Genomic DNA, 16863 nt, shown 5'->3' with positions numbered 1-16863 from the left:
GTTATTATTATTATTACTACAGAATTATATAATTCATTTTGTTATAATGAGAGGAGATGAGATCAGATTGATTTATCATTTAAACATCGGTCATCAAATAAGCTATATATATATATATATATATATATATATATATATATATATATATATATACGCAGTGGTACCTCGACTTACGACTGCATCTACTTACAACTAATCCAAGATCCAGTAGCGATAGTCGCGAAAATTTGTATCGACTTGCGACCGACTGCTCCAAGATACGACCGTGGAAATTTGTAGTTGGCGCGTCGGCGACCAGTCAGCAGTCAGTCAGCAGCCAGTCAGCAGCCAGTCAGCAGTCAGTCAGCAGCCAGTCAGCAGCCAGTCAGCAGCCAGTCAGCAGCCAGTCAGCAGCCAGTCAGCAGTCAGTCAGCCAGCAGTCAGTCAGCGGGCGACCTACATCGTGTGTGCACGTAGTTCGTGGCTTATCGATATTTTTTTCATATTTACTGTGTTTGTGCTGTGTATTTTGTTTATTTTCACCCTTCATGATTTCATCATTTATATGGGAAAAATAGCTTCGACATACGGCTGTTTTAACATACGACCGTTCTTATAGAACCAATTACAGTCGTAAGTCGAGGTACCACTATATATATATATATATATATATATATATATATACATATATATATATATATATATATATATAAATGACATTCAAAAGTCTGCATATTATTTTACAACTACTGTTAAATTAAACAACGCACTATGGACACTGATGTTATGTTTGGCCTGCTACTTCATATTGTAGGGCTGAAACATATCACACTAGATCAAGTTACTCTGAGTTTTATTTTTTAATCACAATATCTTTTTTTTTTTTTTAATTCGCAGAATCTCAAACCTCAAGATGTTTAAGATACGGAAAACTAAGGAGGAGGAGCCAACTGCTCCTGGTCAGGGTAAGTAAAATTTTTAATATATATTCAATATTTTAACGGCCATTTCTTTGAAATAACAGCAATTATTTGAAAATGTAAAATGTCTATCAAGTCCGGTCTCACAAAGTTACTATTGCCATGTCTGACACACGTCTGAAAATATTGATCTACTTTGATCTATTCTCCTATTGTCTGCCATATTACCACAAGAAATAACGGACTACTTTTGGACACACTCTAAACAAATACATTTACATGAATTAAACATTTAGGATCATTTTGGAACATTACATTACTACATTTGGACAGTTTATGGATGGGCCACTGCATGTCATGATAAATCAGTTTATTAGGTAGGTCATAAAATATATATTTTTTTCATCTCACTTCCCACACAGTGAGGATTAAAAAGAAGTCGCGAGTGCCTGGAGTAATGATTACCCAATATGTGGAGGAAATACCGGAAAGAATGTCCACTCCAGATTTTACTCGCAAGCCAATTGCGCTAACTATTCAGGAAGGTACATCGACCACCACAAAATTGCGATCATTTTCTATTCTGTTAATCATGAAATGAATTGTTATGGAAAGTAAAGCATGTTTCAGATGTTTTCCATTCACCTAACTGTGTATAACGTTTTCTATTTTTAAGGAAAACTTGCTATTTTCAGAGCAATAGTCATTGGAAGCCCAACGCCGACTGTGACGTGGGTGAGGAATAATGGAGAAGTCACTGATCCAGATAGATACAAAATGACTTACGATGCAAATTCAGGTGAACACCAGCTACAGGTGAGTCCATTTACACGGGAATAAAAATGAGGACATTTGGTCATTAAAACTGCACAATTAAAATGTAATTTATCTTAGGCGCACAAATAATAATTAGTTCAATCTATCAACATAGATGCCAGATGTGTCACCGGATCAAGCTGACACCTATAAATGCATCAGCAGAAATGAATATGGAAAGGCGCTGGTCACCGCTACTCTCAATGTTATTGAAGGTGATGAGATTTCAAATGCCTTTATGTCGTATATCACTGCGTGTGAACCAATGGTTATCGCGCCATGCATTTTATAACCAACCTTTCCTTCTCTCTCTGTTTAGTTGGTTATAAAAAGAACAGAGCCTTGCAACAATCAAGGACAGGTACATAACTGGCATTTTGGTTGTAACAACACTTTGTGAGTCATATGCTGAATTTCAATATATGATCGTATAACAAAATGAAGGGTTTCATTGCAGCTGTTCGAGAGATACCCGAGGATTTCAAAAAGGCCTTAAATAAGTGAGTGATTGGTGGGTAGATACCCATCATGTATTATTCATATTCCTGTGAAAGCTTTCTCTGAGTGAGTAAAAGAACGAATGTAACATTCAGGTGAAACAAATCAGAAATTGGTTGTTTTTTTTTTTAATCCCATAGTTATTTTATTTCTCTTAAAGGGTGGACCTTGATGCAAAGGAAGAGAAAAGAGAGGGAGAAATTGACGAAGGTTTTTGGGAGGCGATATTATCCGCAGAGAAGAAAGAATACGAAGGCATCTGTATGCAATATGGAGTTACTGATTTCCGCGGGATGCTGACGAAACTAAATGAGAAGAAAAAAGAAAGGGAGGAAGAGAGAGGCCAGGTATGTTTTGGGTTGAAATGGCTATAAAGGCAGCAGTATAGAATTATTATAAGATGATACAGATAGTTTCGTTTCAAGAAAAAACGCAAAAATATAATTATGGGTAAAAACAACACTTCTCTAATTTTCCATGTCTCTGAACCATAATAGGTTGTCGAGAGACTCTGCACCCTAAAGCATGTGGAAAATAAATCTGTCTCAGTGTTTGATCTTGAAACGGCTGAACCAATATGCAAGATCTTTCTGTACAAGGTGAGATCCTGCCAGTAAAATTCTATACACATTTGTCTGAACCACAAGCTCTCAGTCTCATGACTGCATACGTTCAACAGGATGGAGTAATGGTTCCGTTCAGCCCTGATACGGAAATAAAACACAGACTGAAGAGTGTTGGTAAATTTCCTGAGGACACTGGATTATACGAAATGGAGGTCAATGGAGTTAAGATTTACTCAACTGAGTTCAAACGTAAGGGTTGAAATATTTTAACCAATGTTTTTTAATGTAACTGCAAATTTTTAGATAAAGGCTACTTAACAGTGAAAAATATAGTAACAAAAAACATTGTTTGTGGTTTCTCCAGCTCCCAATGTAGATTTCTTAGTCAAAATCGAAGAGGTGACAGCGGAGGAGAGAGAGGATGCTGTCTTTGAATGTGTCCTCTCCAACCCCATCGCAAATATTACATGGACAGGAAAGAACATTCCACTGGAGCAAGGAGAGAAATATGACATCATTGTATCAGACGACATGTTGATCCATACGTTGGTGGTGAAGGACTGCATGACGCTGGACAAAGGCATTTATACAGCGGTGGCAGGAATTGCTTCTTGCTGTGCCTGGCTCATAGTGGAAGGTAGCTGCCTAGTTTAAATCTGGAAGTGTGAACTCTGTCACGAATGACAAAATAAAACCTGCAGTGAAAAGCATGACATGATTTGTTTTTCTGCTAGTGGACAGTGATCCAAACAACCGTGGAAAGAAGAAAGCCCGCAAAACAACTCGCGCTGGTGGTGGAGGAGCACAACTTTTGAAGATTGCTCAGGAGCAGCAAGAAAAGTTACAGAAGGAGAGAGATGAGATGATTGCAAAGATGATGGCAGAAGCTGAGATTGCGGCCGCGGCCGCAGCTGAGGCCGCAGCATTGGCCGCAGCTGAGGCCGCAGCATTGGCCGCAGCCGAGGCGGAGAAGGCTGCAGCCTTAGCTGCCGAAGAGGCGGCCGCAAAGGCGGCTGCCAGGGCTGCCGCGCCTGTGGCGAGGAAAGCCACTGACGCAGCGGAGCCAGATGGAGCAGCCAATGCAAAAAACACCAAAAAGGAAAAGAAAAAAGTAAAGGTATCCAAGCAGCCAGGCGCAGATGAAGATGCAGGGCATGAGCCAGATGAAGCTGATTCACCAGAAGTAGTAAGTCAGCTTGAACAAGAGGGAGAAGAAAAGGTTGAGGAGGCAGAAGAAGGGGAGGAAGGAGCGGTTCCCGTTGAAAAGAGAAAAAGAGTTAGGACGGGTCCTCTGGTTCCAGATGCGGTCATTGGTGAGATGCATCATAGCCAAGAAATTCAATTCAAAGCATGCTGACTGAGTCTCAGACTCTTACTGACTTGAATGCTGTATTACCTAAAGCCCCAGGGGTGTACTTCACCTGCGGATTGTCCGATGTGAGAGCTGTGATTGGGACTGAGGCAGAACTCGAATGCAAGCTGAGCAGTGCGGATTGTGAAGGTTTCTGGTACAAAGACGGCAAAGAGGTGAGCAAAATGTGTGTGACAGAAAAAAAAGTCAACAGAATCAAGTATTTTGAGATTTTGACAGACGTGTGTGCTTTGCTATATTTCAGATAACAACAACAGATGATGTCTGCATCGTTAAAGATGGGGCCTATCACAAACTAATTGTCAAAAATTGCAAAGACGAAGACACTGGAAAGTACAGATTTGAAGCCGATGGACGTAAAACCGAGGCTATGTTAAATGTTGAAGGTAATAATGTGCGTCTTGGTTGGCACATTTGCACAAATTAATGTAATTAATCATTCAGGAATGGGGCCACTATTAACGGGTCAAAATCTAAGAAGCCCTGAAGAGTAAGGAGAAAAAAAGGAAAACAAACCAAACATCAAAGCCTTATGTTATTATCAGTGCAAGGTTTAAGTCTTGATATTCATGCTAAATTTTTTGGTGATGCGCTTATTTAATCAATCAATTATATGTGTGCACAAGAAATAAAAGTGGAGGTGACCATAATCATAACATGTGTGAGAGTATATTCAGAAACTGAGTTTTATCATCTCCATCAACTTAAAAAACATTTGCAAAAAAAAAAAAATCGGCATAAAAGCTTTTCTGTGACGCCATTTGTAGATTAGGCCTACTCGTAATTAAAGAGCTGCTTCATAAAGGAATTGCACGGCTACATTTTTTTTAAAATTTCAAGCAAACCAAGCAATGGATAGTTAGCTCTTCTTGTTATTGTATTTTACAATTTACTACATTTGAGAGTGATCTTTTTGCAGAAATAATATGCCATTGAGATGCCGGGGTCACTTGCACTGGATGGTGCAATGTGGATGGCCACATTTCCAAAGATTGGCCTATGTCAACTGGTTAGATTAGACGAAATTCGATTTCTTGATTAACTTGAGTACAAAAAATGTGAGTGTATCCAGTGAAACATTTGATATACCGTATGTTCTTCATAGGTCTTTGATTGCCATTGAAAATCATGTTTATTACTGTGCAGCACATCAGATGATTCACTGATATATTAACAATTACTCCAATGGTTTCAAGAATCGCTCATAGCGGTGATAATAAAGGCTGTTTAGTGGATCTCAGCAGATTGGGCAGATAAACTGTATGCAGCCCACACCTGCTTTTTAATGAAGCAAAGGTTAGATGATGTCTGAGGCAGAAACAGCTTTTGGCCAACATCTGCATTTAACAATGAACAATGAATATGTACAAGAAAACAATTAGGTGACTTGTTAAAGCAATTCAGATTGAATGTAGTTCTTCGGGCTCTTTTTTGCTTTTTAACCCCTCTCTTCTGGGCAACATAGTTTCCGTTTAAAGCATCATTTATCATTTGAAACCGGAATTTTAAACATATGGACTGCATTGCATAATACTCTTAATACTTTATTTCAGATCCACCAAGAATCAACCCTGACGACCTGATTGAGTTCACAAAGCCTGTTGTGATTAAAGTTGGGCAAAATGCCGCCTTTAAGGTGGAGTTTGTGGGCAGGGAACCAATGAAGATCCAATGGTACAATGAGGGAGAGGAACTGTTGGAAGATACCACTACTAAAATTGAGAAGTCGTCTTCACATAGTCGCCTTCTTCTTATCAAGTGCCCCCGCAAAATTTCAGGAGAGATAAAGATCAAGATTAAAAATGAATGTGGAACAACAGAGGCCCTCACCGAGCTCATTGTATTAGGTACTGTAATTGCGTTTATATGTTCTCTCTTAAAGTAAAATTGATAAAACAGGGCTGGAGGTACAACATTCTATTTAAGACTAGGATATACAGTACTTTTACTTGAATATACTGCTGACTTTTCTTTGGCGTGGACTCGACCGCCTTCCTCGGTAGATGTCACCGGTGTCAATATGCCATGAGTGACGAATAAAAATCTTGAATCTTGAATCTTGAATGATATTATATAACTGTATGGCCAAAATGACAATGTGGAGTCTGGTGTTTCCCGGCAAGACCTTTTTAGGAGTTAACCAAATTGCCGTTTTCAATGACCTGCAGATACCCTGTAATATAAAAAGTAGGTATTTTAAATGATCTTATCTACATTTATAGATTAACTTTGTCTTTAATTCCAGATAAGCCAACACCACCCCAATGCCCTGTGGATATCATAGAGAGTTCTGCAAATTGCATTGACTTTAAATGGAGACCCCCCAGAGACACTGGGGGGTCTCCTATTACAGACTATATTCTAGAGCGCCAGCAAATTGGCCGAAACAGTTGGAAAAAACTTGGAAAGATTGGTCCAGAGCCAAAATATAAAGACACCGACGTAGATCATGGTAGAAAGTATTGCTACCATGTCAGGGCTGAAACCCAGCAAGGCATTAGTGAGATGATTGAAACAGATGACATTCAAGCTGGAACAAAAGGTGAGTGTGTTGATTAACACTTGGGAAGGTTTCATCTCGAGCGGTCTTAGCTGTGAAATAAATATTTTGTGTTTCAAAAAAAAGGTGTTTGCCACAGTAGTGTGACCTTTTGTTTAACCATTCTTCAGCGTACCCCGGTCCTCCGACAGCACCAAAGATTGTCAGTGCTTTCAAAGACTGTATCAATCTGGCGTGGTCTACCCCGACCAAGACTGGAGGGACTAACATTCTGGGATACAACCTTGAGAAACGCAAGAATGGAAGCAATCTGTGGAGCTTTGTCAATCCACTCGATGAGCCGATTAAGGGTGAGCTCGAATTAATATTGAGGACTATTTCAGTTAATGTGTTTATGCTTGATACATGCTTTTGTCAAGACAGCATGCATTTCATTATGTCCACAGAAAAAACGTGTGCGGTGAAGGATGTTGTAGAGGGGATTGAGTATGAGTTCAGAGTTGCAGCTATCAACATTTCTGGCGCGGGGGAGGCGAGCCCACCCTCCGAATTTGTATTCGCAAGAGATCCAAAGAGTAAGCGCGAGACAAAATGAATTCATTTCAATACTAATTATAATAATTGTACGATGTTGTGGCTTACGCATATTGGGCTGGTGAAATATCATTATGCTTAATGTGACTCTACAGAGCCGCCCGGTAAAGTTATTGATCTAAAGGTGACAGACTCCACCTATACTACCTTGTCATTGGCATGGACTAAACCCAGGGAGGAGGAAGGGGTCCAAGATGAGGCCAAAGGATATTTCGTAGAGCTCCGACCAGCAGAAAACCCAGAATGGGGTCGTTGCAACTCCAGTGCAATCATTATGACCTCCTACACTATCATGGGTCTGAAGTCCATGGCCATGTACTGGGTAAGAGTAACAGCCACCAATGAGGGAGGTGATGGTGAGACTCAGGAACTGGACAATTACATTATCGCGATGCCTCCTCCAGGTAAGCATGCACAAGTTGTAATTTTGTATACTGTGCTTTTGTACTGTTGCTACCAATGCTTTAAAAATGTTGTTGTTTTTTTTTTATGTGGTTACAGTGAGACCTAAATTCACCGACCAAAAAATGAAGAGCTTCATGGTTGTAAGAGCCGGAAACTCAGCAAGGGTCAACATCAACTTTGAGGTTTGGTTGAACAATACAAGGACAAACGTATTCATGTTATTCATGGTCTTTGATGTGTAATGTATTTAAAGGCATCTTGTGCAGGATGTTGCCCCATTTCCAATGTATTAGATCTGGATTTCTAATCTATACTATATATTTGGGCAGTCCTATATATTTGGGCAGTAAACTAATGATGCAGCGTGTATGCATGGCTATTTGCCATACTTTAAAATTCGCTATGGTATTGAAACCCATGGCAAGCTGCTATGGGAATGGCGGTTGTCGGCAATGAACGTAATTGCAGTGAAGCCAAAAGAGAGCCACACATAGTCTGTATGAAAAAAATTTAAAACTGAATCTGGGCTCAGCTTTCCGTGGCAATAACTCAAAGGGGGGAAAAGCAACGTGGAGTGTGTGTGCGTTTTGAAGGAGTCCATTTTGAAATAAGCACAGACCAAAACAAGGGGGGGAAAAGCTGCACAGTTTCCCTTTAATGTTCTGTATCAAAAGCAAATATATTTGGCAGGACATGTGAAGACCTCCCTTTATGTCACCCCGCCTTGGCAGGCATCTCCAGTACCAAAAATTACATGGCTGAAAGACAGCAATCCAGTCTCCAAACGAGTGACAGTAAGCAACAGTGACACATCGTCACAGCTCCTCATCCCCTCATCGGAGCGCTCCGACACAGGAATCTACACCATCATTGTGAAAAACATCGTTGGCCAGGAGACCTTTAGTTCTGAGATAAGAGTCACAGGTAATTATTGTTTTTCGTCTTTACTGTGATGAATGGCAACTTATGAATTGTCCATAATAATAAAGAAAAAAGATGAGGTGATTCCAGAAACACTTCCAGGAGCAACCCATGGAGACCAATCAGAAATTGAGTGATTTGGAACTCCTTGCTATTAATTGTCACGTTGAAAACCATACTTGGCATTTACTAAGCATTCAGCATTGTCATTGATTCACACACAGCTGAAGTCAAATTAACCGGGAGTCACAGTTATTTTGCACCCATTATTTTTAATAATATACTGTAGAGTGTGCAAGTAAAATGTCCTGTTATTTGCTTGAGCTTATGTAGTACTCATATAAATACTATAATTGTCAGTTACAATAAATGTGCGATCAATGATTGCCCATTGTCTTCGATAAGAGATATATTCACTGCTCTGTTGAAACAAATTCAGATATTACACTGCGAATGAGTTCCGAAGATAAAACATGAAATATAAACATGGTATCAGAGTATGAGAGCGAGTACATGAGCCGGTATCAGACCCAATATTGTGATACTGGCATCGGTATTTGCGCCTCCCTCAGTGTAACTTAATACTGAAGTCTTGAACATGCTGAATTCTTCATTAGACATGCCTCTTATGTGTCACCAGATGACCCCAAACCTCCAGGCCCTGTGGAACTCGAGCAGAATGTGCCTGGGACAGTGACCGTGTCCTGGACGGCTTCTCCAGATGAGAAGAGAGACGACAGATTGCACTACATAGTTAACAAGCGTGACTCCATTAAACGCACCTGGCAAACTGTTGCCGAACGTCTCTTCAACAACAAGTTTACTGCCATCAACATCATGCCTGGGCGGGAGTATCAATTCCGTATCTACGCCAAAAACGACATGGGGCTTTCCAAACCATCAGAGTCGGAAACCTGGGAAGTCAACAGAAAGAAAGGCAAGTTCAGACAGTCGGGAGTATAGTGTTTATTGTGTATGTATTGTATTGTATTGTGTGGCCTAACCACTTTTCATAGGTTAAAAAATAAATGTAAAATATAAAATAATATTTAATTTAAAATATGTGGTGTGGGGATGGGGTGGTGTGAGCAGCCACACCTGACCTAGGTATAGGTAACTGGGGGCCCAGGATCAGAGTGGCTGCATACCTGTTGCTCAATGGTTGGTCTAACAAGCAACAGATAAAACCCCCATCCCCACACACAGGAGAGGAGCCCTTGTCATGACACATCTCCATCTGCTCCTGGGCTTATTCCAACTAGCCCACTCTCTACAATAAACTGTGTGTCTGAAACCCCATCGTCTGTGTCTCTGTCCCGGAGGTCCCTGGAAACGCCACGTGGGTTGCGTGTGGGAGGCAAAACAGCCACAAAAATATATGAGTTTTCATTTCATAACGTAAACTATTTTATCAACCATCTTGTGTGTCTCAATGATTTTAACTTGAGTGCTTTGCATTATGATCTATTTCCATCTAGAAAAATTCACGCTGAATCTACAGACCTCAAAGGGCTGCAGCTTTGAGACACCACCTACATTCTCAGTTCCACTGAAGATGCACAGCAGCCCTGAGGCGTACGAGTGCTATATGAGTTGTGCAGTGACAGGAAACCCAAGACCCCACGTCACCTGGTACCGGAATAACATTAGTATCAATACCAACGCCAACTACTACATAACCAACACCTGTGGAGTCTGCTCATTGGTTATTCTGAGAGTGGGGTCCAAGGATAACGGTGAATACACCGTCACTGCTGACAACCCACTGGGCAGAGTGGATTGTTCAACTAAACTCACTGTTAAAGGTAAAACACCAATGCAGTTTGTACCTTAAAATAACTTAAATTAAAAGATAAAAATCATTTTGATAAATATATCGGTAAAATGCTTTTTTTTCTAACACTGAACCGAGTTTTACGACAGTGGTGCACCAAATCCCAATTACCAAAAGTGACATAGTGCTGCTTTGAGGGAAGACTTTGATTGAAGGGATATTTGTAAAATGCATTTAACTTAAAAAATATTTTAAAGATATATATATATACACACAGTACAGTGTATATCTATATATACAGTATATATAGAAGGTGGGCCCAATGCAATTTCTGGCATAGACATAGACACAGAATCAATATTATAATGCATTGTTTTCTCTTTTCCACATTTCAGATTGAGGAAACACTTCAAGGAGACAAGAGATTCAAAAGATTTGCCTTTTAGAAATTTGCTGATATTTCTGATTGTTCTGTGAGTTGGTGCAGTGTGTAGAATTTACGGAACAGACTTGGCAGATATGGAATATAATATTCATATGAATGTTTACATTAGTGTATAATCCCATAAAAATAAGAATCGTTGTGTAAGCGCTACCTCAGAATGAGCCTTTCAATAAACGTAGGGAGCTGGTACGCTTCACGGAGGCCGCCATGTTGCACCACCATGGTTCTACATTAGCCCAGAACGGACAAACCCAACACCGGCTCTCCAGATGGCCTTTCGTGTTTTTCGCAAGTTTTGCTGCCACCGTCTCTTCCACGGAGGCCGTCATGTTGTAGGGAGGGATGTTAAGTTGGCCGCGATGTGTAACCTCACCACTAGATGCCACTAAATCCTACACACTGCACCTTTAAATAACTGAGAGCAACGTAAAAGCTGGCAGTGCCGTTATTGAGAAAGCTTGATGGAGCTCATGTGGTGAAGTCTGCAAAGGCGGCATATAGAGGAAAAAATGAGCCACACAATTTCTCCCCGTCCCAGTTCTAAAAAATATATATCTTTGCAAGAGATACAAAAATATGAGGTCTACACGTTTCATGGATAAAAACAGATTAGTTTAAACTTTAAAAAAAATGCTAAACGTCCTCAACAGGTGAGCCAAACAACGTGACATGGAACATTTTATATTACAGCTAAGTTACAGTTTACATATGTTTTTCTATTTCATATTGCTACCTCACTGCTTGCTGAAAAACCTTTGCTCATTTCCTGAACTGAGTATGTGCCAAGACTCATGAGACGAAAAGTATAAAAACTGTTATAAAACCTGTTCTGACGATCCTCCACTCAACTTTTATTCAAACCAACTGCTTATTGTTAAATCATACACCAGAAAGTCTTAAAAAATTGTTCTATTTTTGTGTTGGTGACAATAAACTCTTGAAAAAGGTTGCTGTGTCATGTTGTGTGGTTCATGGTAAAGTGTTATTGTTAAATTTGTCAAAATATATATTGTTATATAGTGTTGTGTACACAATATATATATATACACAGTATATATACTGTATATATATATATTTTTTTTTTACAAGTATATATATATATATATATATAGTTCAAGTTCAAGTTCAAGAGATTATTTGTCACATACATATACATACGGTCAAACATAAATGCAGTGAAATGTCATGACACCCGGTGATTACGCACAATAAGCTCTATAAGCTCTAAAAATACTAAAAAATATAGAGAGAGAGAGAGAGAGAGAGAGAGTGTATACATATATAATTATTATTATATTTTTTTTACAAGTATGTATATATATATATATATATATAAATATATATAAATATCATCCCATGCTGAGTTGCTCATCGTGCCATGCTCAGCTGTACCTTATATTAATCCTCTGGCTTTGTATTGGCAACTGCTACAAGGCTTCAAATTTCTCTTTTACTGTGAGCATGCTGTTAAATTATTGGAGGGAATCTTTTAAGTTAATAATGGAAAGTCATAAATGATAAAAAAAACAAAAAACTAATAATAATCATGTGCATTGCTGACTGTACTGTAACCTTGTGAGCGCTTGTTCATCGTAGTAAGACCCGACGGCTACTAGTGTTGTCTGGAGCCACGCGTTTCTCCCATGTTTACTGACACATGTCTGACGGAACATTCATGCCCATGGTATTGACATTTACATGTGTGTAAACCACTCACATACTTTCTCTGCAACATTTGTTCACTTGTTATAGATATCGTAAAAGGAAATCTTAAAACAAAAGGAAGCTATTGCCCCGCTGTTTGGTACACACATGTTATGTTGTTTTTTGCCGTGCATACTGTATGTCATTTCAAAAACACAGGCTCCTTCCTCTGATAAAATGTGGTTGTTAAAATACCAGAAAGGCCAAAGGTTAGTTTTGCACAATTAAGAAATCAATCCGTTGCATAGCATTTAGCCTGCTTTAACATAAATCAACAAGACTCAACAGAGGAATTACGATTTTGATTATAATTGGTTACCAGACATAGCCTAATATCCTTGCCTATGTTAAATACATGGTATAGGGTCATGCAATGTCAAATTGCTCAGCATTGTTTGTCATGGTTACATTCATAGATTCTGACTTTGTTGACCTTTTGCAATAAATGCCTTTAAGAACATCAAGCCTCTCATATCAACTTCCCATGCCTTAGAACAGTCGTGTTCCTGTGCCAAGCACTTGCTTTTATTGCATCTCCTGAAATATCCACAACATAAAATCAATCGTGCTCAAACTGAGCATAGCTCTAGTGTTGCTAAGACACTGGTACATATGTGCTATGGTTTTGAGTTTCAGAGAATACCACGTTAATAAATATCTCTTTGACAAACCAATGTGCAACTGCTTCACTACTATAGTGTAAACAAAAAAGTGTGGTTTTATCTGCTAAAACCAATTTGATTTGGTAGACCAGTGGCAAGTAACTTCTCATACCATTGCCAAATATATATATTTTTGTAGGAAATAGTTCTTTGAATGATTGCAGAGCCTTAAAATGTTGTAACCCAGTGAAGTATCATCCAAGTATTTTTTTTCAGACATGTAAATGAACGGTCTTATAGTGTTTTGGAAATGGGTTTCAGACTGGGTCCTCCAAGGGACCAAATTTAGGCAGCCCTGGAATAAATTGATAGTGGTGGCTTCAAACTGAGAAAAGCCATGCGGCTGTGATGTGTTTGTCACATTAACATAAGAATACATTAGCCTTACATGGAGTGGTGGATATGACAATGGCATAGATTCTTTGAAGGAGAGGGGGGAAAAAAAGGATAAGGAGCACCAGCCAATTAGACTTGTTTGTTTTCTTTTAATTATAAGGTGACTCGCACAAGAAATGGTTAAAAGGAAATACATATTAACCGCCTCTTCAGTTGGTCATGTTTTGCTCATGGTCATTGTCTTTCACGTCTACCTGTGGCTGGAAATTGGGATCCAGTGTAAATACGGCAGAGATGCCATGGACATCGGCTTCTAAAGATAATATGCACTAACATAATAACACATTTGGTGTCGTGGCAGTTATACTAGCACTTTAAGCAAGTTTATAGTGTTGGTAAATAAGAATTATGTTAATAAAGTTATTATAACATAGACAGTGAGCTTGAAATTATTATTTCGTATTATTTATTATGTTATTATTCTAACATATTATTTAGTTAACAAAAATAGATGTCCACTGTCAATCAGTAGGTTGAAGCAGAGCGTCGTTTAGGATTACAGTCGATTGTGTAACGTGGCCCAACTATGTAACAATGAAGCCCAGCGAGAGGAACTCACAATGTAGTCCCGCTATCTACATATGTACTGTGGAGGATTTATTTTTAATGAGGTAATTATTAAGCTAATCCACACAACAGGAAAAAAAATAGCACGTCAACCAAACACGTTCCCTTGCAGCTGTCATTGTGTCAAATTTGTGAGGGTAGAATTAAGACTGATGTGAGCCATAGGCTTATTTCTGGGCCATAAATTAACTCATTTTTCATACCAGCGTTACACAAGCATCACCTGACAGCATATATATAGTGTAATTGTAGAGTGGTTAATAAATACCAAAACATAACACCACATGGCTGGTAAAACAAATGCTATATTCGAATAAACAAATAGCCTGTGTCATAAAACTTGTGAAACTCTACAGAACTGTCAATATCAATATAATAAACAATATCAAAAACATTTTCAAGACAGAGCTGATCAAGACAATAAAGTCAGCACATAATATAATATAGCACTTTATCCGCAGGGAGAGATAAATAAAAGTGTTAAAAAATACGCTATTGGGTTTTCAGTATTTTTGTGGGTGTATATATATACACACGCACACACACACACACACACACACACACACACACACAGACAAAATATCATGCATCATTTTATTGTAATCTTCCATGACGGATATCAAAACTTAAAAAACAAACATAAAACCTCAAAACAAATTACAATACATTTCTTTCAACCCTAATGTTAATTATCGAGGGCCACAATCTGCACTTCATAGTGGAATTCAGCTTCCGGGGATTATCTTTGCACCATCTGGCGAGGCCCCTAACTACGCTCGCTCTCCACACTCTCATTGATACATCTAACAATGGGTGAGTCATCAGAGAGCTGCTGGAGACAGCACCGAGCCGTGCTACATCTTGAAGTCTGTGTGGAGGAAAAACAAAAGTGTCGTAGTGTAGTGTGTCAGACAGGGCACGGAGCATCACAAAGAAGCTGTTCCGCGCTTTGTCTTAACACATTGCTGCACTGGAGGCGAAAAAACTACAGGCTGTGAGGAGGCAATCTGTTATCCACACATGCCATAGAGAGATCTGCCTGCAGCCTGCCCAAAAGCTGGAACGTCCGGATGATGATGAAAGGCCATGAAGAACGATAGCATGATTGTCATGACGCCTCCTGACCCATCAATAACTAACAGGTACCTGAAGGCCCCGGCCCGTAGCCCAACGAGCATCTGGATTGTTGTATTGCCATTGGTGCTCTCATTTGTATCAGTAACATCAGTGACACAACGTGAAGACCAAGCTGCAATAAGCAGCTTGTGAAATCTAATAAACAGATTGAGCTAATCTACCAAAAAAATGTTCTAACATCAAACTTGAATAAGTTTAAGGTGACCCTAATCAAAAAGTAGTCTTCAGAAAATATCAACACCAGAGCTTTTTTTTGGGGGGGGGTTGAGCTATTGTCTAACACATTGGTCCAGAGGCTTAAAATCTGCCATCTGTCAGGAGTCGATCTGTTATTTAGCCAAACATGGTGGAATCTGCCTCAAGCTTTACTAAAAGTATCAAAGGCTCGATGGTGTTGAAATCGCCAGGAGGGATCACAAAAAATGATTCTCAACACTCCTGAACCATCAAGGAACATGTATCTGCCGGCCCTATCCATGCCATAAAAAACCTCGGAGAAACACTGGAGGTTTCCCAATTCCAAGAAGCACCTGAATTGCTGGACTGCCAGTCCTTTATGGGCCTATTTACAGTATGTATGTGCAACATCCATGAAGTCACGCAAAACTCAAGCTGCAATGAACAGCTTGTGAAAGCGGGTGAACTGTCGGCAGACTTTGAGAAAGAGCACCCGACGCTATGACAAAAGAAAACATCTGGTTGACACCAAAATATAAAGTAAATTTGAGACAGAGTTGCAACGTCAAACTTGACAACGGTGCAGCAACCACAGAAAGAAGACATGAGGAAACATACAAATCTGATTGAGCCGATTTTCTCGGTTTTAGCTATCTATCGTGGCCTACGAATCACGATAGTGTTGGATCAGCGGGACCCGGTTGATTTACGTCTCTAACATACAGCATTACATGAGCAAAAGGCCCAATGTGTTTCTACATGAGTAAGAAATCCCATGTAATGTAGAATCGCGGCATACTAAGTAGTTCTGCGGGACACTCACAAATCCCCTTTGATTGACCGTGTTAAAGCATTGTATCTGAAAGCCCTAAATATTCACCCAAATATTCACGCGTTACATGTTTCAGTTTTGTAATTGAGTAGTCAAAGGATTGTATTTTCGGTTCCCATCCAAAATAGCTTATAGGCAGCCAATAAACATGTTGTAATTTTAGCTGGGGTCAACGGGGTTCACTGGTATGTCTCAAGTCAACGTCTATGTACTTCTATGTGTTTTTGTTGCCCTATTAGTGTCATGAGAGTGTAAACTTTACTTGAGTGGAAATTTCCTTGACTGCGGAGTGACTGCCAAGTCACTCTTCACACTCTCAGTATAGTCTGTGTTAAATTCCACAAGATAGGGACTGACATTCGAAATGTGCTTCATCACCATCATCATCGTCATAGTGTTGAGGTTAACTTCCTTATAGTTTGATTTATTTTAAACAATTGTATATGGAAGTAAAATTCCGAGGCCTAGCTTGCCTTTGCTATTATTTGACTGAGTGAATGCGTGAATTTTAAAAGGAACAACATCCGAGACAGCTGTGCGGCTCGTGCACACTCCCAGAGAGCACGTGCATTCATAGTAGCGCGTTGACGCGTAGACG

General features: G+C 39.4%; 1 protein-coding gene across 1 annotated transcript; it reads left to right on the top strand.

Annotated features, from left to right (window-relative positions):
• Nucleotides 1–892: 892 nt before the first annotated feature.
• Nucleotides 893–11645, top strand: LOC307230608 (immunoglobulin-like and fibronectin type III domain-containing protein 1; the record flags this gene model as incomplete). Its single annotated transcript, XM_080001044.1, has 23 exons — nucleotides 893–944; nucleotides 1322–1444; nucleotides 1576–1715; nucleotides 1831–1930; nucleotides 2035–2076; nucleotides 2173–2215; nucleotides 2374–2560; nucleotides 2711–2812; nucleotides 2893–3028; nucleotides 3144–3416; nucleotides 3514–4092; nucleotides 4182–4306; nucleotides 4396–4537; nucleotides 5705–5998; nucleotides 6397–6693; nucleotides 6822–7001; nucleotides 7098–7226; nucleotides 7341–7649; nucleotides 7747–7832; nucleotides 8382–8574; nucleotides 9212–9508; nucleotides 10050–10376; nucleotides 10741–11645. The coding sequence occupies 23 exons, from the start codon at nucleotides 893–895 to the stop codon at nucleotides 10743–10745; spliced, it is 4161 nt and encodes a 1386-aa protein (XP_079857170.1). The 3' UTR covers nucleotides 10746–11645.
• Between the last annotated feature and the right edge of the window lie 5218 nt (nucleotides 11646–16863).

The sequence above is a fragment of the Zeus faber genome (genome assembly GCF_960531495.2).
Source record: "Zeus faber genome assembly, chromosome: 5".
In the NCBI taxonomy this organism is placed as follows: domain Eukaryota; kingdom Metazoa; phylum Chordata; class Actinopteri; order Zeiformes; family Zeidae; genus Zeus; species Zeus faber.
The sequence above is the reverse complement of the archived record's forward strand: the minus strand, read 5'-3'. Positions and strand labels throughout refer to the sequence as shown.